The 24,290-nt window shown below is 46.0% G+C and overlaps 3 protein-coding genes across 6 annotated transcripts in view; 2 read left to right on the top strand and 1 right to left on the bottom strand.

The window, feature by feature from the left end:
• The window catches only part of Egfr (epidermal growth factor receptor), a 144,175-nt gene extending 127,592 nt beyond the window's left edge, over positions 1-16,583 (top strand). For 2 of the 3 annotated variants that reach the window (XM_076808742.1, XM_076808741.1), the window contains 10 exons: positions 7,695-8,030; positions 8,320-8,704; positions 9,213-9,889; positions 9,972-10,101; positions 10,364-10,674; positions 10,881-11,182; positions 11,373-12,581; positions 12,748-13,153; positions 13,237-13,416; positions 13,634-16,583. In XM_076808742.1, coding sequence (XP_076664857.1) covers positions 7,695-8,030; positions 8,320-8,704; positions 9,213-9,889; positions 9,972-10,101; positions 10,364-10,674; positions 10,881-11,182; positions 11,373-12,581; positions 12,748-13,153; positions 13,237-13,416; positions 13,634-13,941 — 4,244 coding nt within the window. In that variant the 3' untranslated portion in view covers positions 13,942-16,583. The remainder of the gene's footprint in view (positions 1-7,694; positions 8,031-8,319; positions 8,705-9,212; positions 9,890-9,971; positions 10,102-10,363; positions 10,675-10,880; positions 11,183-11,372; positions 12,582-12,747; positions 13,154-13,236; positions 13,417-13,633) is intronic. The other variant, XR_013084997.1, reaches the window with a different exon arrangement.
• A 711-nt stretch (positions 16,584-17,294) lies between these two features.
• On the top strand, positions 17,295-23,558 carry LOC143367179 (2-aminoadipate transaminase). Its single transcript, XM_076808802.1, has 7 exons — positions 17,295-18,008; positions 19,949-20,225; positions 20,319-20,480; positions 20,566-20,818; positions 20,939-21,053; positions 21,114-21,219; positions 21,310-23,558. Exons 1-7 carry the CDS (start codon positions 17,847-17,849, stop codon positions 21,519-21,521), a joined length of 1,287 nt encoding a protein of 428 aa, XP_076664917.1. The 5' UTR covers positions 17,295-17,846; the 3' UTR covers positions 21,522-23,558.
• Mrrf1 (mitochondrial ribosome recycling factor 1) lies at positions 21,235-23,493 on the bottom strand. Of its 2 annotated transcripts, none has more exons than XM_076808812.1 (2): positions 22,892-23,493; positions 21,235-21,265 (listed from the first exon to the last, which is right to left on the bottom strand). In XM_076808812.1, exons 1-2 carry the CDS (start codon positions 23,491-23,493, stop codon positions 21,250-21,252), a joined length of 618 nt encoding a protein of 205 aa, XP_076664927.1. In that variant the 3' UTR covers positions 21,235-21,249. The 2 variants fall into 2 exon arrangements, with proteins under 2 accessions (XP_076664927.1, XP_076664926.1); XM_076808811.1 differs by lacking the exon at positions 21,235-21,265 and adding an exon at positions 22,566-22,809.
• Positions 23,559-24,290: the final 732 nt, after the last annotated feature.

Genomic DNA, 24,290 nt, shown 5'->3' with positions numbered 1-24,290 from the left:
GTGGGCCTACTAGGGACATTAAAATTAATAACACTGCCGTCTCTGAAGTTCAGCATGATTTGTGACGTTATTTTGCTCTACGAAGATCTGGATATCAAAGCGCACTGTCTACCTTTAAAAACAGAGACGCTACCACTGAATGTTCAGTTTGCAACAATTCTGACCGAAGCGTCTCATCTAATGCCTGAAATATTGTCGCCAAAGTATGAAAGTGGTATCATAACCTGTGCCCTGTGATCTCAGGAACGACGCTTAGCCACGGACAAGTAAAACGAAGCCGTGAAATGGCGGGGAGCGAAAGACAGTAATGGTAGAAATGGTGTCTACGAGCAGTGGCCGCGAGTTAATGCCATCTTGGAGGGCAGACGCGAGTTCGCGTGCCTTCGGCAGACGCGTGGTTCGTTCCAGCGGCTGCTGAGGTTGCCCAGGTGAGATGGGAACGAGAAGGATCGAGAATGAACCACCGCGGCACCGGTGGCGAGGGAGAGGGCGAAGGAACGAGACGCGAAGAAACGCTCGAAGCGTCGAGGCGAGAGAGAGGCTCGAACAAAGCGCATTCCACATGCCGTCGTTCGCTCCTTCTCCACGCTGCCCTTCGTACTTCATTTTCGATTCGTCATTACTTCCTCGCCCCTGCCCCCGGCTATATTAACACTCGCAGGAGATGAATATGGCAGAGAGGACGAGACGATTCCTCTGGAACAATCGCGCTGAACCCTCGAGGTCGTCAGTCGCGTTTAGGGTCGCGTGGAGCTGAACTATCTCGCGAGTCGATGGTAAATATTTCAGTTTATCACTGCCTCAGTCGTGTAACGCGAACAGAAAACCAACAAAGCGATATACGTATACGCAATGATCAATGATTTATCAATGTACTGTCATTACGAGGAATAATGAGATTCGTGTTTTTACACCGTAAACTTCAGGGGCGATTAAATACTCCGGCGTTGATACGCATGAAAGAGTTTAGTCGATTTACGTAACGGTGCACAAAAATCGTTTGCGTAATCGATTATAGATCGGAGCATTATGCGTCAAGTATTTCCTTTCGCCACTCGAAGCGTATTATTAGGGATAATTTTCCTTCGAGTTTGCGTTCTCTTCGATCTGTATCATGCGCGGGGATTTTTTTGGTGCGTCCAGTGGAAAGTTTCGCGCTGCGTTATCGCATCGTAGGAAGCCTGCCGCTGTGATAAATCCTTGCTGCATTGTATTGAATCTCGTAAGAAATAGGAGGAGGAAAAGAGACGAGCGTGTCGTAGCTAATGGAACTCTATAATTTGAAATATATTGATCGTCGTCAAATAGGAGGGTCATAAGTCTCCAATAAAATAAAGCAAAAGCGAAGAGGCGGGAGGAGAAGGTACATACCGAATCGCTGCACCGATCTCGGGAGATCGGGCTGAAGAAGCGCAACGAAATCGAAAATAATGGCACGGGATCTGGAAGTAGACGGTGCCAGAGTATCCATAGCCATCGACATAGCAGCCCTGCAGGGAGCGGAGAGAAGCCTAACCGCAGACTCGAAAGCAATAAACCATAAAGCTATTAATGTTACGCCCTGGAATGGTTATGCCATGGTTATAACGTATACACGCCACTACATCCTCAGAGGTTGTACTCTATCTGACCGCTCTGCTCCTTGGTCTGCTTCTCCGCTCCTCGATTCCGCTTCGCGCGGATCGAGAACGCAAGGCTAAGGCCCAGGCTGTGAGTCAGTTCGATCAGAAATGACGAAGGGGCCCGCCGCAGCTCGTGCTCGCAATAATTTTCCGCGTGGCTTTCGGCCTGATCGATGCCCCCCTCGAAACAGAGAAAAAGGATGGGGCGCGATAAAGGAGGTTCGCGCGCGAGGATCGCGATCGGAGAAAAAATCGGCCTCGTCATTATGCGCGGCCAGAAGTGACGTAGCCGATCGGGGGAGGCCGCGGGATATCGGGAACCGGTTCCTCTACGGGACCGCTCGATTTCCCTTATCGCGAGGCGAACAATCGATGTGTTTGCTCTTCGAACGGGGCCCGCTCCGGAGCGAGAAGCTGTTCGAACGTAATCGGTTTCGCGATCGCTGGGAGAAGCCTGTGTGGTAGAAAATGCGGTTAGCTTCGGGAATTGCACGCTCCTCGAGGGAGTATCGAGCTCTGCGTAAATGCGTATCGAGTCGGAGCAAACAATCTGTACGTCCACTTTCTCCTTTTCTCTTACATCCTGCAGATATCAAGCCGCTGAATTTTTACGAGGGTGCAATTGAAAAGAGGGATGCTCAGTGCACAGTGCGAGCTGAAGATTCAAGCTTCCTTTGACAAGCATCCATGCCCCCAGCATTTCTGCTTCGGTAAATTTATTTTCCGTGACAGAAAAATAAAGGAACGCCTCTAAGGTGAATGTCCCAATTTCTGCTCATTTCGTATTTTTCTTATTATAATAAGCGTCACGTCTGTACTGTGGTTACAACAAAATAATTCTAAATTATTTGAACATTTACGCGAGTGTTGCGCGAGCTTGGGGCTAATCAAAGTCCAGCATAAGCAAGGAAAAACTTTTAAAATCAGAGACACATGATTTTTCCACCGTGTTTTTAGCTGGTTGTGGTAAGGAACAGGGTCACCATTGACATTTTCTTATTTCCGCTACGCAATCTGGTGGCGAAAATTAAAGCAGTCTAATCGGGTTAGCTGTGGAACAGTTCAGCGCCGAATAATTCCTACCGCCCAAAATCCCAAGCCGTCTTTTATCAAGCGCTTCCATCATCGGCGTCCGAAACGTAGCAACCCCCGACGAAAATATCCTCGCCGTAGCTCGTAAACACCGTGCGCCCGTCGAACAAAGAACGCCACCGCCGCGCACATTAATTCTCGCGCAACGGAGGGCTTAAATAAAGCCGCAACAAAGGGTACCCACCCTTTATCCCAGCCAATCCGCCGGTGTCAGGAGTCAGCGCTCGTAACGCTTACCCCGGGCTGGAGGATGGCAAACTCGTGTTTACATCGTGACTTTTATTAGAGAATCAGTGTCTCGGTGTTCGGTGCGGCACGACGCGAGCTTCACCTCCGAGGTGGAGGGAGTCCATTGTTCCACGGCGTCGGGCCTCTCGCCCGGACCGGTGTTCCTAAATTATTGTTTCCCCTTCGAGCTTCCAGTCCCACTCGGCCAAGCCAGCCACGGCCGCTCGTCCGTCTCCTCCACTCCACCGTCCTCCCCCCCTCTCCCCGGCCCCTTTTCTGGCGTCTCTTCTCACCAGCGATTTTTTCCCCCGTCCGCCTCGGAAGGAGCCCGGGCCCGATGGTTATTTCGCGCGTTTACGATACCCGGTCTTTATTCCGTCGGATATTTTGGCCGAGGGGGCCAACGAGAGAGATCCCGATCGGCTGGGCCCGCGGGGCCCACGGGGGAAGAGGCTCCACGGTGTGTATCGATGTTTACGAGGCGAAATAAACGACGTCGGCGGCGCCGTGGCCGCTGCCATCGGCGTGCGGTTATTTCGTATTACTTTGGCCCTTTAATGGCGTCCTAAAGTGCCGCATAAAAATCGACGCTCGCCTCCTAGAAGGTGGTCGCCGGGACCCACGGCGAACGCACAACTCTTTCGCCCACAAAAGAAGTCTCGCCGCGGGATTTCGGTTTCGCGTCTGCGCGCCCACCCCGCGTCTCCCTCCGTCAGCGCGGCTCCGATCGGGCTTTTTTTGCCAGGCAGGTTCACTCATTGGCGAGTCCACGTGGCGATGGATTCCTCCAGCGTTCGCGGATTCATCGACGTCGACGGTGTTCCCGAGCGATGATACATTATGCATGGCTGGGAATACGGTAGGTTCTCGTTCGCGTGAGGCGAGCTTCGATCACCGTTTCGGGAACGGTACCGGAGAAACTCGTAGATATCCCAGTCAAAGAAGATAATTCGGATCATGTATAGGGGAGACCCGGGTAAAAGAGCTCTCTTAATTTGTTCTTTAAAAATAGAATGTATTTGCAAATTTTGGTGACGTAATAAATGTATGTAATATAACAATGATAATTAAAATTTAAGGGGGCCAATAACTGTTTTACCGTTATCATGGTTATAAAATAGTTGCCGGCAGCCCGGCCAATTATTGCTATTCAACATTATTCATATGACAGTAGTTGGCCTCCTGTAATTTTCATAATATGTGTATAATTTTAACAAATAAATAATTTTGCATCGCACATATACGAGCATGAATTTATAGGCATGCAGGGTGTTCGCGCGAAAAAACGGCACCCTAGCAAACCTTCCTAGAAACCCCTAGATAATTGGAGATCGGCCGTGTTCACGCCCGACCCTGTAATCGATATCGCCATTGTCTTCCAGAAGCGTGCAACCTTCGTAAATTTAGGAGAATTTTAATCTCGAGGCCGGGGAGTTCGCCTGGCAATTTTCGTAACCCCGTTGTCGAAGATAATTGCCATGTATCTGCAGCCCCTTGCCCCCCGGGGTACGAAATTGGCCGATGAATCTCGCGGCAGCCATGCCACGTAGGGTCTCGAACGAGAGGGAACGTGTTGCTTCACCGACCTCGACCAACACTTCTGCTTCAACCACCACTTTTCTCCCCTGTCTAAACGCCCATTCGGTTATCGCGCGTTCCCCTTCTTTTTATCGCGACGTCGTCGTAATTCACCCCCTTGACGCGACGCGGTTGGCATCGGGCTGTCTCGTAATTCAGTCACCCGGAAACCTCGCGGAAACACGCGTTTCGCGTGCGTCATACGCTGTCGACATCCCTGACGCGTTTACCACTCGACCATTTCGCAGCTACTGCCTCGAGAGAATTACCATTTCAGATATACGTCCCTTTTTATGGTTCTCGGGGCTTCCTTTGTGTCTTTAGAACACTTCGGACGGAGCACTGGTATCGTTCTCGTCTCAGGAGTGGTGTTGGATTCCTCACAAATATGTATGCGCTGCTTAAAACGCACTAATTATTTCGTAGGACAAATAATTTTCTAATAAGCAAGCGATTAGATGGCAAGGAGGAAATGAGACTTCATACTCCGCTCACATCGTTCACCATTTTTAGAAGATAGATTGAACTTAGGAGCTTCGATCGTGAAAAGTATCCGCGTTGGTGAAAAGTCGGGAAGAAACAGGGGAAAGAAAAAGGAAAGTGATCGACACGTCCCCGGTGGGTTCGGTGCGAGCTTCTTCTACGCTCCTTATACTCCACCTCCCCAAGAATTTCCATCGTATCGCCGTTTTGCTCGTCACGGAGCAAAGTGGAACGAGGCGCGCACGTCGAGCAGAATATAAAAGAGAAGAACAGGGGGAGGAACGATTCTGTTGTAAAATAGCCAACGAACAGACGGTCGGGCGAGTCGAGAGATGTACGAGAGTTTCAGGCCCGCGGCGTTGCCTGAAAAGGAAACCGACGGCGCCTCCAGTTAGCGGAAGTCGCCCTTCGACTAGTTTTACACGCAGCCCAGGCTCCAGCTACGCGGGCAACGAGGATCGCGAGGAGCGGTAACGTGTTATGTACTCGCGAACTCTGCTAATTAGTACCTCGGTATGTGGACAACGATGGAATTTTCGAAGAAACACGCGGCTAATCGACGGGAGAATCTATCCGGCACGGATCGTCAAGGTCTCGATGGGTTTGTAAATTGTTTCAAATGAAATTCTTCCCGTGGCTGCGAAACAGATAATGGTCTGTTGGATGTTATAAAGAACGCAGCATAGCAGAGTTGGGCATTATCTACGTAAAAAATTATTTAAATAACGCATCGAATAAAAGATGCTTTACCTTAACCCGAGGTATCCTTATTAACGGAGTAACGAATAAAATTTTTATCTTTTATTCGAACTGAAAACTTTTATTTAAATAAACTTTCGCCCTACTCTGTGGCACAGGTACGTGTAATAGGAAGAGCCAGAAGTATGTTGAGATTACTGGTAAATTACATCCCGCCTGTGGCTACCTCGAAGTTGCCCTATTTCCTACGATCCTCGTCGGTCTATCTCCGAACATATATACGTTCCCTATATCTGCAGATAAAAATCAGGTGCACCGAGTGGCTCCCTAGACAAGCGACAAAACGCGGTGCAGCAGGGTGCCGACCGAATACCAGCAAATTTAATAACCCTAATGAACTTTTTGCGCAGGGGAGCACGCTTGGGTTACGTCGCGATCAAGGCTTAGCCCGTGTTTCTCGCGCAAGAAACGCGGCTGTTTTTTACCTTCCGCAGCGATTAGGACATTAATCTTCGGTCGGGACGAAGCGTAGAAAACGCAGCTGAGAGGGCCCGCGGAGCTTATTGGCCGACGAGAGTCCCCGGGACCGATGCAGATCCACGGTCGATCCGCATTCTCGAAGTGCGTGGCGCCGTGGTCGGTGCGCGCGTTCTGCATTCGTCTTCCAGGGGGTAGCATCTGGTCGGTACAAAATACCAGGGCCCGGTTCCACCGTCCCGAAGCATCCTTTCCTGGTCCCTCAGCCCTTTCCTGCCCACTGTCCCGCCGATGACGCGCCTCTGCTGCGGTCCCGTCTTCTTCGGTCGCGATGCGCCCCCCCAGGTCGCGCAAGAAGGATGTCGTTGCGCAATTATTTTGCGCATGATTCCGATCGATGGGCCAGATTAAGACCGCCCTTTCGCCCGGGCCTTGCCGCCGGTGGAACGCAGCGTCGCGTTCGTTTGCGAGCCGCGTTACGCAGCAAAACCGAATTCCAAAAGACGAGCCCGGTACGTGCGACTATGCGCAAGACGGGGCCAAGATCGGTAGCTGCGCCCTTACGCCCAGGGGGACGAAGACGTAAGGCCGATGAAGAAGTTTCGGGCGGGAGGACGGGCCCGCGTTCTGGGACGTCTGTCGATCATCGGCGAGCGTTTTTGCTGGGGAGCGTGAGAGGCCGCGTCGCTGTCGATCGGTGTTCCGGTTATTAGCGGAGTTATGAACGATATCGCGTCGATACTCGACGGCTGAGTCGTTGCCGGCGTGAACGATAATTGATTCGATTAGGTTTTTTGGAAAACTGACCCACTGAAACGCCGCTCTTTTTAATAGCATCGCGCCTAGCTAGAAGAACCGAAGAGGTTTCGGTTCAATCAAGGAGGATGACAGCTAGCCCTCCAGTATCAAGGGAACGATGCAGTGAAACGTAACGAAAGGCTTTCCTTGCGATCTTCTTTTATGTACCACTGGGCTTGCGAGGAGCAGTGGCATTGCGAGATGGATTCGAATCCATCATCGTTTGGGGTTACGTTTACGCGCGATGTCGATGCACGAAGTGTAGCCACGAGATATTCCGAGGTGCTGGGGGTACGTACGTGGTTACACAACGAGGTCCTGTACCCGCGTGTTATGGAAGTGGTTCGCCCACCGCCGCGGCACGCTTTCGAAGCTTAGAAAGCTATCTATAGGTCGGAGAAGCGCTTTCGACGATGTGGGTGGCGACCTCAGCCTGTTCCGCTCGGTGGCTCTAACCCAGGAAGGGTCGTTGACGCACGGAAGTCGTGTGAGCAGTGCTTATATTTCAGTCATTTACTAAATGACATTATGATTCAATCGATAGTACATGTATGTACTCTCTAATCGTACATATCTACTTTCCAAGCCACGGTCGTTGAAGGTGTCGCTTCATTATATGAATAGCAGTAGAACAGGAGGGGTTCAGTTCTCATAGCGACTGCATAGATTTCCTTTATTTACGAGATCACAGTTTATATCCGTTCCTTCTTGTTACAGTTTGCATCGGGACCAATGGCCGCCTCTCCGTTCCGTCCAACAAGCAGCACCACTACCGGAATCTTCGAGACCGGTACACCAACTGTACTTACGTCGACGGCAACTTGGAGATCACGTGGCTCCAGAACGAGACATTCGACCTCAGCTTCCTCCAGTACATACGAGAGGTCACAGGGTATGTGCTCATCAGCCACGTGGACGTGCGGAAGATCGTTCTGCCGCGGTTGCAAATCATACGCGGTAGGACCCTCTTCAAGCTCAACATCCACGATGCCGAATTCGCCCTGTTCGTTACGATGTGTCAGATGCAGAACTTGGAGATGCCGGCCCTTCGAGGTGAGCGCTAAGTGGCCTTCTTATTTCTCCTTTCCTATCGATACGTTCGAAAGTTTGGGTCTGAGACCAAGTAATCTAAGACGCAATAGCATTCCTCCTTGCTCTTTAAAAACAAACGCACTGTAATGGGCCATTCGATAGCATCTATGCTTAATTTTCTACATTCGCGATAGGAGTTAGCCTCCGTACGATACATTGTAAGATGCAAAATAACTCTTTCACCCCGGCATTAGTGCCTCGCTGCCGACTGTGCGCTTGAAGCGAAGTAAATGACGCGTGTGATTGCCAGATATCCTGAACGGGAGCGTGGGCATGTACAACAATTACAACCTGTGCCACATCAAAACGATCAACTGGGACGAAATAATCACTGGCCAGGGTGGGACGTACTTCTACGTGTATAATTTCACGTCACCGGAGCGCGTCTGCCCGCACTGCGATAAGAGCTGCGAGCAAGGATGCTGGGGCGAGGGGCCAGAGAATTGCCAGAGGTACTCGAAGACGAACTGTTCGCCCCAGTGCTGGCAGGGCAGGTGCTTCGGGCCCAATCCACGAGAGTGTTGCCATCTTTTTTGCGCTGGTGGCTGCACGGGCCCGAAACAGAGCGACTGCCTTGCCTGCAAAAACTTCTTCGACGACGGTGTGTGCACGCAGGAATGCCCGCCGATGCAAAAGTAAGTAGATCCACAGAATCATTAAGGGCGCTGCTGTATCTCCGCCAATGAACCGCGAGTTTCGAGTCACTTCATATTAAAACCTTAATTGAAGATGGATTAATTGATTTAATTGTGGGAATTTAACTGAAAGCCCCGACGTTCGCGTAGAGGCCACTGTAGGTGAGCTGATCCGTTGACTCGCACTACTGTGCGATTGGATCGACTGTAATTAAAGTTATACTGCATAAATATATATCCTTATCTGTCACGGAGTACTCAGATACCGTGAACAGTGATCGAGAGCTGAATACATGAAACGGTTTTATACGCACGTAATTCTCAAGCTTAAAGCGATTGAAAAACAGTAAAATGTTTGACAATGGTAACCTTATTCACAATAAATCTTCACCGCATCCTATCCAGTATCGATTTCTCGGTTCAGAGTCGCGCATAAGTGCACACGCTTGCAGTTCGATTCCCCTGTAAATTTTACGACTGCCCATTGAAACGGTGACGCTCGCTTCAGGTATAATCCTACGACGTATTCGTGGGAGGCTAATCCTGACGGGAAGTACGCGTATGGTGCAACCTGCGTGAGAATGTGCCCGGAACACCTTCTGAAAGACAACGGAGCTTGCGTGAGATCGTGCCCGCCGAAGAAGAAGTCTATGAAAGGCGAGTGCGTGCCCTGCGACGGCCCTTGCCCGAAAACCTGCAAGGGCGTGGAGAAGGTGCACTCCGGGAACATAGACAGCTTCAAGGATTGCACGATCATCGAGGGATCGATCACGATTCTGGACCAGAGCTTCCAAGGTTTCCAGCACGTCTACCCGAACTTCAGCTTCGGCAAACGATACGAGAAGATGCACCCGGACAAGCTGGAAGAGTTCAGCACGCTGAAGGAGATCACCGGCTTCTTGAACATCCAAGGGGACCACAAGGACTTCAAGAATCTGTCGTACTTCCGGAACCTCGAGGTGATCGGCGGGAGAACACTCACCGAATACTTCGCATCGCTGTATATCGTGAAGACGTCGTTGGTCTCGTTCGGGCTCAGTTCCCTCAAGAAAATCTACTCCGGCTCCATCGCCATTCTTGAGAACAAGAACCTGTGTTACGCGCAGAGCATCAACTGGACCAGGATCAAGAAGTCGTCGGAGCACGAGAGTCTGTTGTCGAATAATCGGAACGAGAGTGAATGCGGTAAGCATCGTCGTGTATCCCGCATCGGGCGACGTAACATCGCCAGCTCAGTAACTTGTAATTGACTTTCCTCTAATTACAGTGAAAGATGGATTGGTGTGCGACGAGCAGTGCTCTGAGGAGGGTTGTTGGGGACCCGGTCCAGCGCAGTGTTTGTCCTGCAAGAACTTCATTCTGGGGAACGATTGCCTTCAAGACTGCAAAGCGCCAGGGTAAGGGTATACTCGAGCGAGTCAAACTACTCAACAAACTTGTACGAACTTCCCAATAACATGTGTTCCTTCTGTTGTGTCAAATTTGCCCACCTCAGATTGTGGATCGAAGGTAAAACTACGTTAGCCTGAAGGGACTTTAACTTTCCGTTTCACGCGCCGCATAAACGCGCGCAGCTCCCGAGCATTGCTTTTGCCCGTCGCCAAGCGCTGTAAGTGATTCGAAGTCAGACGCTCACGAACTACCTTTGTTCCGCCCTAGGATTTACCAGGCGGACGAGAAGACCTGCAAGCTGTGCCACGAGGAATGCGACGGTTTATGCAACGGGCCGAACGCGGAGCATTGCACCAAATGCAAACACGCGCGAGACGGCCCGTTCTGCGTGCCCGAGTGCCCGTCCTCCAAGTATAACGACAACGGCGTGTGCAAGGAGTGCCACGAGAACTGCGTGGGTGGATGCGAGGGACCGGAGAACAACATTGGACCTAATGGATGCCACAGCTGCGATAAGGCGATCATGAACGATCATGTACCTGAGGGATGCTTGCAGAAGAGGGAGCCCTGTCCTGACGGTAAGCGACTCTTGATAGAGTACTTCATAGATCCACGGATCCAAATATATAACGCATAAAGAAACACAAGGATATTTTTGATAATTTGTACCTTGATCTCTGCATTGTGGTTGGAAGACATAGTGAAGTGGTTAAATCAATATTATCTACTTGGAATCAAACTGCAAAGATGATTATGTAAAAACGAATATAATTTTTTTTTTAAGGACATTACTACGAATGGATAAGTCCTCAGGAACAAGGACCCCTGAAGCCTCTGGCAGGGAAGGCCGTCTGCCGCAAGTGCCACCCCCGTTGCAAGAAGTGCACTGGCTACGGTTTCCACGAGCACGTTTGCCAGGAATGCACGAAATACAAAAGAGGCGAGCAGTGCGAGGACGAGTGCCCCGCGGATCACTTTGCGGACGCCGACACTCAGCTTTGCATACCGTGCTTCAGCGAGTGTCGAGGGTGCTTTGGACCGGGCCCGAATCAATGCTACAAGTGCCGGAACTACAAGATCAATGTGGTGAGTAATATATGCAATTAAGTAATTTGAAGAAATAAGTGACACGGAAAGAAGCTCGATAAGAATGCTTGAATTACACAAAGACGAGACGAATTAAATAAAGTAATTGGGATAACTGACAAATAAAAGGTTTAGTCACTAAGCTTCCACCGCGGTGTTTCTAACCGTGCAGTCTTCTGCATCGTTTCAGGACGAGGATATAGATGGCAACGCGACAACCTTCAACTGCACGGAAACGTGTCCTCCCGAATATCCTCACAAGATCTTCCCACAAGACAGCGAGCCATACTGCTCCCTGGAAACCGGGCCCGGCTTCCAATTGGAGAACGAACTTCAGCCAGCTATCCTAGCCAGCGTCGTGGTGTTCACTCTGCTGTTCATCGTGGTGGCAGGAGTGATCATGTACTTCTGGCGTGTGCGGGCCAAAGCAAAGGAGAACACGGTGAAGATGACGATGGCTTTGACTGGTTTGGACGACAACGAGCCCTTGCGCCCGACTGGCGTGAAGCCGAACCTGGCCAAGTTGCGCATCATCAAGGAGGAGGAGATGAGGAAGGGCGGGATTCTGGGTTACGGTGCGTTCGGCAACGTGTACAAAGGTGTCTGGGTGCCGAAGGGAGAAAACGTGAAGATACCAGTGGCTATAAAGGTCCTGCACGACGGTACCGGGGCGAATACTTCGAAGGAGTTCCTCGACGAAGCGTACATCATGGCCAGCGTGGAGCACCCCAACCTGCTCCAGCTGCTGGCCGTGTGCATGACCTCGCAGATGATGCTCGTCACTCAGCTGATGCCGTTGGGCTGTCTGCTCGACTTCGTGCGCAGATTCAAGGACAAAATCGGCTCGAAAGCGCTGCTGAATTGGTGCACGCAGATCGCCAGGGGCATGGCCTATCTGGAGGAAAGAAGACTGGTTCATCGTGATCTCGCTGCTCGGAACGTTCTCGTCCAAACGCCCAATTGCGTCAAGATCACCGACTTCGGCCTAGCCAAGCTTCTGGACATCAACGAGGAACAGTACAAGGCTGCCGGTGGCAAAATGCCGATCAAGTGGCTGGCCCTTGAGTGCATTCAACATCGAGTGTTCACTCACAAGTCAGACGTTTGGGCCTTCGGTGTGACCATCTGGGAGGTGCTAACGTACGGTGGCAGGCCGTACGAGAACGTGCCAGCTCGAAACGTGCCAGAGCTGTTGGAGAAAGGCGAGAGGCTACCTCAACCGGCGATCTGCACGATCGACGTGTACATGATCATGATCAAGTGTTGGATGTTGGACGCGGAGTCTAGGCCCAGCTTCAAGGAGCTGGCGGAGGACTTTGCGAAGATGTCCAGAGATCCTGGTCGATACCTCGCCATCAAAGGCGACAAGTACATGAGATTACCTTCGTATACACTGCAGGTTAGTATTACGACCGTAACACGTACAAAATCCACCTCTCTGAATGACTCGAATCCTTCGTGTATCATGGAAAGAATTAAGTTTTCTTCTGAATATTACCACTTCCTCACTGTAATGTGAACTATTCCGATTTCAATGTTAAGTTTATGTCCCCCCATGTTTGCAGGACGAAAAGGAGATGATACGAAATCTCGCGTCAGCCATGGACGGTCCCGAAGCGCTTGTGGACGCTGACGAGTACCTTCAGCCGAAATCTAGGGCTCCCATACCGCCAGGGCTTTCAACATCCAGCGCTTCCGGCTCTCCGCCGGACACGCCCGTGAAAGCTTGCTGGCCGAACGGAAAACCGCTCGCCGCCGACTCTCCCACGCCCCAAAACCAACAGAATTGGGACAGGGAGCTGTTGAGGTTCGGGGCGAATCATCGAAACGGAAATGCGTCGCACGAGCCAGGAAATTCCGCTCAGCATGCTCACTATGCGCCACCAAATGGGCATTGTGGGCACGGCGGTGTGTCGGATAGCTCCAGTTCAAGATACTGCTCGGATCCGTTGAAAATGATTGGCGTTAAAGGTAAAAATGGTTCTTAATATCTCGCCTGCTGCTGTAGAAATGCTAAATGAAGCTACAATTGGAATAATTATCGTCTGTTAAAGATTGCGACGTGACGGACGACTGTTACGACGGCGAAGTGAACTCCGCCCATCAACAGGCTCAAGTAGGAAACCTGAAGCTGGACTTGCCATTAGACGAAGACGATTACTTGATGCCATCGCCGCAGTTGCCGACGAACACGACGCAGTACATGGATCTCATAGGGGACTCGAAACCAGCGGGTAGGCACCGATAGTATTAAAAATTACCGTAGGCACGAAATGCATTCGCTGGAAGTAATTCCAGAGGCAACTGCTTTAAACACCGGTGTGTTCGGCACTCGGTAGATGAAACTTTATTGCACAAATGCTTCCTCCTATTTCCTTTCGCTTTATTCTACCAACGAGAAGAAGTTACTTGTCGACGCCAAATTTTTACGCGACGCCTTATCGTTTCCAGAAATGGAGCCGAAGCGAGTCAACAACGGTTACCGGAAGTACCCTGAATTCCTGACAATCCCAGGCAAGACGTCGCTGGATAATCCCGAGTACATCATGTCCCAGGACGAGGGGCCGTTGACCCCGCAGACTTTAGGCATTCCAACGCCGGACCTGGAGAAGGTACTGACGAACGGAACGTTTGGGTCTCAGGTGAGACAAAGGAGTTCCGAGGAGGAGTCCGACCACGAGTACTACAACGATTTCGATCGGCTGGAGCGGGAGTTGCAGCCGTTGAAGCCCCTCAGGAAAAACGAGACGACCGTCTGAAGCCGAGCCTTCTAAACGACGCTAAGCAAGGACTGTTCAGTTAGTTCCAGGACGGAGCTAGAGAATTCGGTATCGTTCGGATAGCCGTTGCTCGAGGTCGGCTCGATCTCGACGGAAGCGGGCGAATAAACGAGCACGAACAGGTGCACGCACGAATCCTGTTCCCCGAAACGGGGATCCCTCAGAGTACTTAGAAAGGACACTTCTCACGAGTGCCGTGTTTGATGTGATTAGACGTAGAACGCGTGGACTGTGCTAATTTCACCAGGAAGATGTCACCGCCGCGAGGGGAACGACTCTCTCGCGCGCGACGAACTCTTACGCGCGCGTACGATGAACGAGTAGTGCAAAGATAATCTTAATGTGCCATTTACCGTGGCTTGTAAATAAAGTACTGTCTACCACTTCGTTAAGGCTACTAAAAGTTTAAGGATCGACGTGCAGTAAATGGCATAGACAATTGATTCTCTCTTATCTTCCAACTTCGCTTTCGACCTGCACAGAGAGGTCATAGCGATAGGATCATCGATTTCATACTTTTTCTTACGAAAGTAGAGGGAGAATTAGCAGACACGTGGCCGTGGACTTGTGCCAACGTGCATCATTCACGGAGACATTCTATCGGTAATGTTTCTGCAGTCTAAAGGTGCGTTTTAATTGAGGTAAATCGCCCCATGAAGGGGCACGTAAGAATATACCCGTTTTGGAGCAAAGTATCCAGCACGACGTCTGAATTAGTTCAAATTAGATTGATTTTTATGTACAAGACAAATTTTTATTCTTGGAAAAGATCAAATTTTAGTTGGCTGTGTAATCAGCACATCCATCACTGTGACCTCCCGTTTTTAGTCGCTGACTTCGTACTTCCCCATTTCCCCCCTGCGTTCTGCAGGAAATAGGTTTCCCTTCATTCTAGCACAGCGCCTGAACCGCGAACGACAGAATAATAATGCGAACCCCCTGTCTTCCAAAGCATCGAAATCATCGGAACCTATTTTCTACGTTTTTTAAGCTTTTGTTAAAATCCTTCGTAACGATACTTCGTTTGGAACGCGAGTCTCTTTATTTCAATCTGAAACCGAAGCAGGGGATGGCAGAAATTGTACGCGGAATCGTTCAGGGATCGTGCGAAGATCCGATGGAACTTAAACCGCCCTAGGTGCGGTACATCAACGCGGTTCACCGTTGACTGTGATAAGAAACGTTCTACTGCTTCTCGAGGACACTCATGAACACCTCAGACTGTCATCGATCCCCCTATCAAGCTGCCTGTTTCGTATCGCAGTAAGCTACGACAGTACAACGAATTGTCCTACTTAGTTTACTGCCCGAATCTGAAGACTTTCCGAGTCGCGACTCGAAGATCGGCCAGGGCTCGATGAACAACGAGAGAACCAAACGAGAAGGAAGAGTCCTCGAAGCTCGACTCGCATCCGAATCTTGTCTCGCGATTCTACTTAAACTTTACGACGCTCTATTACTGTTTTTTTTTTCTCTTTTTTGTTACTTTATATGCCATCGCCTTCGCGAAGGGACCAATGAAATTGGCCTCGGGCCGTTAAGCACGGAAGCATCTCGACTTTTATATAAAAAAAACAAACGCGTCTGTACATAGACTAGTGGTTAGCTAAAAAGTAAGACTTCTACGAGCACGTAGAAAACGGAGAGTACTTGAATAAAGCTAAGCAACTGTATCGCGTTAAGAAGGAATATACAAATAGAGGGAGGAAGAAGAAGAGAAAGAAATGGTGGACGCGGCGCCAAGGTACGGGAATTTTGGTCACGCTGTGCCGCGCGATCGTAGGATCAGGACGTGCCATGTTGTGTACAGGGAGCAAGCTAAAACGGCGAGCACTTTGTTGCACGTGTTCCAAAATCGGGAGATTTCGTTGGGGAGAACCTAGGGGCGGCGCCGCCCCTAGGTGCGTTTCTATTTCGCGAGGAGAGGCGCGCGTGTGTGCATGGGCGTGTGCGAGATTGACGATCTCATTCGTGGCGGCGGATATATCTTATCGTTAGAGCAAATAGAATTTTAACGTCGCTCGCTGCGCGTGCACTTCTGTGATAAAAATGAGGAACAAGCTTCGGAGGTAAAATTGACGATAGGCGTTCGTTGTTCGTTGCCGTGGCAAAAGTAGAGGACGATCGGCCACGGGTTTCCAGTCTCGTCACACGCGGAATGCAGTATCATCTTATTCCCTTAACGATATAAGCCAATACGTGTATCGTGTACATTGCGTTAAGTGTTATCAATGGTTACGTTATTAGCGATTTCTATCCTGTAATATATTATCCTTCCGTTTCGTTGCTGAGCGGATATCAGCGCGGTGTCGCGGGGGGGTGCGCCCTCGCCCAAGGAAAACGAAGAAATAATTATTGTAAAACGTGTCTTTCCAATCCCTCTCTGCCCTTCTCTGTTCCCGCGTCCCATGATTTTTATGCGAAAAGAAAACGAAAAAGGAGAACCCGACAGAAGCAACGAGTGCGAATTAGAAATTGTACAATACGTTCGTATCGCCAAGATAAATAGCTGCGAGGAATTGCATTTGCCATTCGGTTGTGGACATAGAACTTATAAAACTTTATAATATCATTGTATATCGTAAAGAAATTATTGTAATAAAGAACCACCATCATTCTTACGACGTTCGCCGAGTTCCATCCCCTGTTGCTCAATTACCTTAACACGTAGCTTAATAAAGAAGCTTACAAGGGAAGATCCTGAACCCGAAAATTCAAAAAATTATGAAACTTTGTGAATATGTAGGGGATTTCCTCCTGATTACAACGCAATTTTTCTTTGCTGCCCAAATTCACTAGAAGGGGGTGAAATTAACCCCTGAAAATTCGGCTATTTTCCGTTTTTGTGTTATAACTCCCGAATTGTAAGAGATAGAAAAAAGTTCCCAGACAAAAGATACTTCTTTTAATTAGATCTATCATTTGGTAAGAAAATTATTTTACAGTTCGCGAGTTATAGGACAAATTCGGAAAATAACCAGATTTTCAGGGGTCAATTACACCCTTTTAGAGTGAATTTGGGCAGTAAAGAAAAATTGCGTGATAATGGGGAGAAACTTCCTTACATATTCGCAGTTTCAGAATTTTTTAAATTTCCGGGTTCGAGATGTTCCCTTGTTAGCTATTAATTACTGATGACACTAATTCTTGCATCGTAAGAGAGTGTCGAAGTGGACATTTGATTCACGGAATGAATTTAAAAGGAGACTTTGTATTACAAACTTTAATTCTCGTGTTACTATTGTCACACGATGAACAGGAAAGTGAGAGCTTATAGCCACGTACGATTCAAACATTATACATCCGCTTTGCGTTTAATCCGCGAGTCAGTATGCTGAGGAGGAGGTAGTGTTCGGTTACATAACAAGAATTCGAGCGACTGGAAGCACATAAGTTGTATCGAACTGTACGATTATATAATGACTAATAACAACCTTTCTCCCACCAGAGTTTCTCTCGCTTTTATCATCAGTGGCGTACAAGTCACTGTGCGGTGTGTGCATATGCTTTCTCTCATTTGCGACTTCGTTATTCAGTATTTACAGTGGGCATAGGAAGCAAATGATCTTACAGTTTCGTTACAGAATTTGCATGCGTTAAAAGTGTAATACAATTACTTATTTTACGACGAAGAAGGTGTACCGAAGAATAAAACATAATACTGCGTTTTAAATGTGAAATATCGTATGCGAATCATGCGATACTATTTGTAACGTGTAACACTACGATATTTCAGTGTAGTTTTTTTTTACGCATGCACATTCGCAACAATCAGAAGTTCTCGACAACAAATTGCACAGAAAGAAGCCAGTAATTTGCTTCCTGGGACCAGGGGACTTGATAAACGTTCGTCAGTTGCATGTTGCACACTAGCAGCGCTAAACATGGAGACAATACATGACCCACATTTGAACCATCTTTTTGACGGTGATTCAGTGTTCAACGTATATAACGAAGGAGCTGTAAATTTATCCGTTGGTGCCCCGGGCCCCGATCTGCTGCAATATTGCGTGGAAATGATAAAGACAGCGACGGATCATAGACTGGTAGGAAATTTGTTATTTACTAAGTTACTGTATATTTATTAACTTTACGTTCTTGAAGTACGTAATAAAAAAGCAAACGTGGAATATCGAGCCTGCCACATCATCTCTCTTAGATGAATAAAATTAGACATCCATCACTATGCTATGCAGCATAATATTATTTATATTCCGTTTTTTCTTTCATTGTACTGTAACGTGTTTAGCAGGTAGGCGTTGGACGGCGGTTAAACGATATTTAATCTTTAGAGGGTCGGGCGGGCTGGCCACTATAGTGGCCACCTAAGAATTTGGATACTTTGCTGACCATTTTGGTGGTATATATGCATAAATTTTAAGTAAATAAAATTTACAATTTCAATGAAAAAATCCCTGCCCTCTAAAAGTTAAGATCGATCTCGTCGAAAAAGGCTACGCACGTTACAGTACAAAGTTAAGAATTGGTTAAAGAATTTTTAATTGAAGAGTAGTATCGTGGGTCAAAGATCTAGTCCTGCACAGGCCCCGCAATCAGTGATTATTAGGAAACAGGAGGCTTTACGTTGAATTAAATGAACTTGAGTGTGAGATTCAAATGTGCATGGATGTTTTTATCCTCTTACTTCAAATTGCAATGCGTTAAAAGTTGAGAAGCCGAGGGGAAATCCCAAAATATTGGCGATATACCAATATTGGCTCTCCGTTAGCTCTGCTATTGTAATTTTGAACAGAACGCAGAAACAATTTTATGTGAGACGACGTTCTCCAAAAGATACTGTGATTATAAAATTATGGGAAAATGCGCAACTCACCCACTATATCAGTCAACTTTACAATGTACGATTTCTTTCGTTTGGATTTTCGCTTTGGAACAATTCAATGCCTGGGAAACAGAGAAACACACTCACACGCGATATTTATGATTGCAAACGATAGCAAGAATTTAATAGCACAAAAAGAAATGAGATCTAACTGAAGGTTGATCCTAACGCCACTAATATAGCATTATGTAATATTGAAGAGAAAAGTATTAAAAGAATATAAACCGCAGATTAATGGAGTTAACACTATTTAACGTGGAAGGTTGAGTCCATTCACTATAAACATCAGAATCTCTGGCTCGAAATAGGTACCTTAATGAATTAAAGAAAAGAAAGAAGTTACGATCCACGAGCACCTTGTCACGCTCTCCGCGACTGTACGACAAAGAGTGACCCCAGCTTCGCACCCTCGGGACCGCCCGGCCGCGAGGTCCGCTCCAAAAAGCTGACGCTGCAATCCTAATCGTGCCCCAGCAACCAATGCATGATGTCATTAGGTGTTCGCACTTTCATCCTTCTATTTTTTTATACTTGGGACGCGGGCCACTCGACACTGCGCTACCGATCTACTAACTATTCTGATCCCAATCTCCAAACGGGGTACTCTCGTCTTAATATAACAGTCACCCAGTTTCGCACCCTAAACTCGGCACACTCTTTTACAATTTTGTAATCTCTTCGATGCGACGGTCGGGAGCGCGCTCAACGAGGTTCTCCCAGAATGATAAACGCATTGTCAAGACGCACCCCCGCCGCTTACATTAAATAAATTTCGCAAGGTATGAGAAACACTGATTATTTCCGAACGGGCTTCTGAGAAGAGTGCTGACGCTTCAGCACAGTCCCACGATCAGAGTATCGCGCAGCGACCAAGTGTCGCGACGACGACGGTCCGGAGGTATCCATTGTCAAAGATAAAATTTATTATTATACAGTAAGCAAGAGTGCGTTCCACGAGGGTTTTCCCAGAACGCTAAGGGTTGTCAATGCACTCCCCGCTTATTTACAAAAAAAAGAAAAATTAAATTTAAGTTCGGGACGTAACAGTACGAAGGGGCGAGTGTTTCGTTGAGCTTTGTAACGAAAGATGCATTTGTCACAGAACCAAATTTCGTACTATAGTGAATGCGTATTCGGTGCTAGGAAGAAGAAAGGAAAAGAGGAAAGTATCATCTTTTCCAATATGGCATCGCAGCAGGCCTATGGGAGTGTCGCGAAGAATTGGCAATGTTTCTGAGTAGGCGATATGGCGATCCAGTGAAAAGAGAAAATTTGATATCGACCTGCGGCGCGTCGCATGGCCTCCAGCTCTTACTCAACACCGTTCTTTCGCCAGACGGAGTAATTTTCGTAGAAGAAGTCACTTACATGATAGCCTTGGATGTTTTGAAACAATTTCCATTAATGAAAATAGTAACTGGTACTACGTTATATCATGCTTTTACAATTCTCTTTTTCCCAATGTTATATTGCTCGTATCGATCGATTAAAAAATGTATTTTCTTTGATGCAGTACCGATGAAAGACGACGTAGTAGACGTAGAAGCCTTTGAGGAAATAGTGAAACAGGAGAAAAAGAGAAATAATTTCCTTCTCAACGACGAGAAGATATTTTGGGCACTGTTCTACACCATTCCCACTTTTCATAATCCTACTGGATCAGTGTTACCTCCGCGTAAGCTATGATTTACGCTCTTTATTAATCCGTCCACAAATAACTGAGCAATCTACTGATTCGTCCGACTGCTACTTTACCACAGAAAGCTGCAAGCGCCTGGTGGAAGTAGCGCGAAATAATTCTCTCGTCGTTGCCTGTGACGATGTGTACAATTTATTGCACTACGGAAGTGGCTCTCCACCCCATCGATTATTCTTTTATGACGACCCAATAGATCCCAACTACAAAGGTGGCAATGTTATATCAAACGGATCATTTTCGAAGATTCTCTCCCCGGCGATTCGTTTCGGATGGATCGAGTGCAGGCCACGAATTGCAAAGATCTTTAGATCGTCGTAAGCAGAATTTCTATCCTCCATTTTAGTGCTTCTCTAATTTCGACGGTGGAATATCGATAGCGTCCACCATGAAATTGGGAAATTGGAGTACTTCGTATGAATTCGGAAAATTTGCAGAGGGATCTTGCGCAGCGGAGGCGCAGTTAATCATTACGTTTCTGGTATTATCACGAGTTTACTTCATCTGAAGATTCAAGACGCGCACCTCGATAGGCTTATTAAAGTGTATGGGGTAAGTTTCGTGCATACCAGACAGTTTACAGTCATTGCGAATGTAAAATCTTCTGCGTAGGAACGATTATCAGTATTGTGCGAGGTATTGGATTGTTATTTACCGAAAGACTGCTCCTACCAGCGGCCGGGAGGTGGCTATTTTGTATGGATTCATCTACCATTAGGTACGTACGAGAGTATATATTTCCCTTTCGTTACGAATTATTAGTCCTGTAAAATGTTCATCGTTAAATCTAAATCAATACGTTCCGCAGAAATAAATGCTAGTGATTTTATTAAATGGTGCCAAGAAGAACATAAAGTATCTGCTATACCAGGAGTAACGTTTTCATACACACAAAAATCTCGTAATTTCTTACGAGTCAGTATAGGATTTCATAAAAAGAAGGTTTTAGAAATTGCTTCAAAAACACTTTGCCAAGCTATTGCATCTTATATAAAAAACATTTATTCCAAGGACTCATAATATACCACAGAGTTTCTGTAGCAGTTTGACATGGCATGAAAACGAAATTAATATCGCATCATTTGTAAAGCATTTAACATTTACACGTAAGTTTCCAGCTCGTTTTGTTCTTAATTTAAGAATGTATTAATATAAGAAAGCTTTTAGTTATACCATTCTAATCATAAAAGAATGTATATTATACAGTGGCGTGCAAAAGTATTCGGCCACCCTTTAAAATCGCATAACTTTTTTAAAATTAATCCAAACGACTTGAGTTCTTTTGAGAAGGTGGAAGGATTAGTTTGCTAAGTGACGTGATTCGTCGTTTTGAAAAAATATGCACTTGGTCGGAATAGCTAAAAAAATAAAAAAGGTTTTTTAAACTTTTTTTTATGAGCCTGTAACGAAAATTCAAAAAATCCGTTTGTATATAGATTTAAGTAAGTTATATACGTGCCTAAAATTTCATCAAAATCGGTTAACGTTGCTCTGAGCTATAAATGCTTAAATATCGCAGAATAAGGTCGAAAATCGCTGATTTCGGGGATTTCGCGATTTTCGTATATAACTTACTTAAATCTACAAACGGGTTTTTTGAATTTTCGTTACAGGCTCATAAAAAAAAAGTTTAAAAAACGACCTTTTCTATTTGTTTTGCTATTCCGCCCAAGTGCATTTTTTTCAAAACGACGAATCACGTCACTTAGCAAACTAATCCTTCAAGCTTCTCAAAAAAAACTCAAGTCGTTTGGATTAATTTTAAACAAGTTATGTGATTTTAAAGGGTGGCCGAATACTTTTGTACGCCACAGTATATTACAAATTGTAACGATTACTAGACATTATTCAAGTTTAATATATTGCATGTATGTCGTAAACTATATTTTTTACAATAAATTAGAAATTATGTGGCATAAGCCGTTCGTATATTTTTTAATGCGATGATATAATAAACTGTAATCAGCATTAGATGCCTAATACAAATACATAATATATATACATACTTTTTGAATGATTACAAATGATGAAAGATCCCTTAAATAAATATTAAAAAAAAACCGACTACTCCGATTCACCTAAGAGTTCCTTCTGTTTCGTTTGTAATAATTTTTCAGCCTTATTAATGTAGTCGTGACTTAATGTACTTATGTAACCTTCGACTCTGAAAGATAAGTCTAAGGGTAAATTGGATTTCTTTTTCACATCCCTCATATGCTTATTCCTCACGTCAGTAATGTTATCTTTGCATTTGACAAAATATAATTTGGCTGTCTTTGCTAGATTTTCCCTGTGTTCTTTCGTGACTCTATCGAATTGTGAAACAAACTTAATGCAATTTCTATACTTTTAAGTTTACTTCAAATTTGTAAATCATCAATAGAACTTACTTGGGTATCTGAATATAAAGCGTCGTGCCCTCTTGCTGCGGATTTAAGTTCATTTGAGATTTCGAGAGCGTGTCGATGATATTAGGAATTGTCTGTGGAAATGCGGTCACATTCATTACTATCATTTTGGGCTTCCGACTTATTTGTACAAGTTCTTGAAGTTTATAGTTGTCCCCATCGTGTTTTACTATTAGGTCCTCGATAGCACCTGTGCTCGTGCGTAGACCAACGTGCTTTATCATCTGATCTTTAAAATCTTCCACCGCCTTGTCGAATTGTGACAATAAACGATCGACATTCATAACTTCGGATATTTCATTTAAATTTACACGTGCGGGAGTAACTTTCTTATCGCTTTTACCTCGATCTTTACTTTTCGATAACATACTCGTGGTAGAAAACTTGTTAATATTATTGAAATTAGCAGGAGAACAATGTGCAATAAAATGCACATCGCTGCAGCAAGGTACTGTTAAGAAGTTCTTTGAACTTTTCAAATTGCACAAGCTCCATACATGTTTTATCGAGCAATTGTTTAATTTAAAAATCCGAGGTCTTAAGAACCTTTGCAAGTTTATGTTTAACTCCACTGAAATCCACATCTTTGAACCTTTCTCCTCTATCAACTTACGGAAATTACTATCGCAATAAAGGACGTTTACTTTGAGTATTAATGTTATTAGTAATAATTAATCATCAATAATCAATAATCGCTCGTTCTAACACAAATCGCAGGTCAACGAGAACCTCCTCATTAGAACTATCTGATTCACTTATTTATTCAGTTGTGTACAGTTTACATCTCATCTGGGCTCTTTCCAAACAATTATGAACGATAAGTATTACATAATAAAGTGAATAAAGTTGACAAGTGCTTTTTACTACACTAATGATTTATTTATTTTATGGATTACGGAACGGTACTGCCGCCTAGTGGTGATACCTGTGAACTGAACGTTCTCCGGCACGAGTGAATGTCATATATTTATTTATTCATTTAGGTATATTATACATTTGATGAATCTTAGGTTTTATCCGGACCCACTGCGACCGATTATGAAAAATGTTTTTAATTTATTGCTTTGTTAACAGGAATTGAAAACACAAACCAAACTGCGTCATCTAACGCTGACAGTTAATAACGATCACTCTCCATGGCACTTTATTTTCATTAGATACGATAGTGTTTTCTGCTCTGTAAAATAGGTTATTTAAAAAGTAATAAATTAACAATATTATTGTATAACGTCTTGTACAATGATCTACAATGGGCTTGGACAAGACGTAGAATTCATCGAATAAATAAATATATAACACAAATCATTTGCAAATTTGTATAAGTTCTTTTATCAGTAGAGTATTCTATTTTCACTTATTACTGAATAGTAAATGCTAATTA

This window comes from Andrena cerasifolii, chromosome 3 (genome assembly GCF_050908995.1).
Source record: "Andrena cerasifolii isolate SP2316 chromosome 3, iyAndCera1_principal, whole genome shotgun sequence".
In the NCBI taxonomy this organism is placed as follows: domain Eukaryota; kingdom Metazoa; phylum Arthropoda; class Insecta; order Hymenoptera; family Andrenidae; genus Andrena; species Andrena cerasifolii.
Note: the sequence above shows the minus strand (reverse complement) of the source record. Positions and strands in the feature narration are given on the sequence as shown.

Excerpts from the sequence above, each read along its gene's own strand:
- Mrrf1 (XM_076808811.1), bottom strand. The coding sequence starts at position 23,493 with ATGTGGATTTCAGTGGAGTTAAACATAAACTTGCAAAGGTTCTTAAGA. Across the intron at positions 22,810-22,891 it reads CTTTATATTCAGATACCCAA|AGTCACGAAAGAACACAGGG; the intron begins GTAAGTTCTATT and ends ACAATTCGATAG.
- LOC143367179 (XM_076808802.1), top strand. The coding sequence starts at position 17,847 with ATGGAGACAATACATGACCCACATTTGAACCATCTTTTTGACGGTGAT. Across the intron at positions 20,226-20,318 it reads ATTAATGAAAATAGTAACTG|TACCGATGAAAGACGACGTA; the intron begins GTACTACGTTAT and ends TCTTTGATGCAG. Across the intron at positions 20,819-20,938 it reads GCAAAGATCTTTAGATCGTC|AGGGATCTTGCGCAGCGGAG; the intron begins GTAAGCAGAATT and ends GAAAATTTGCAG.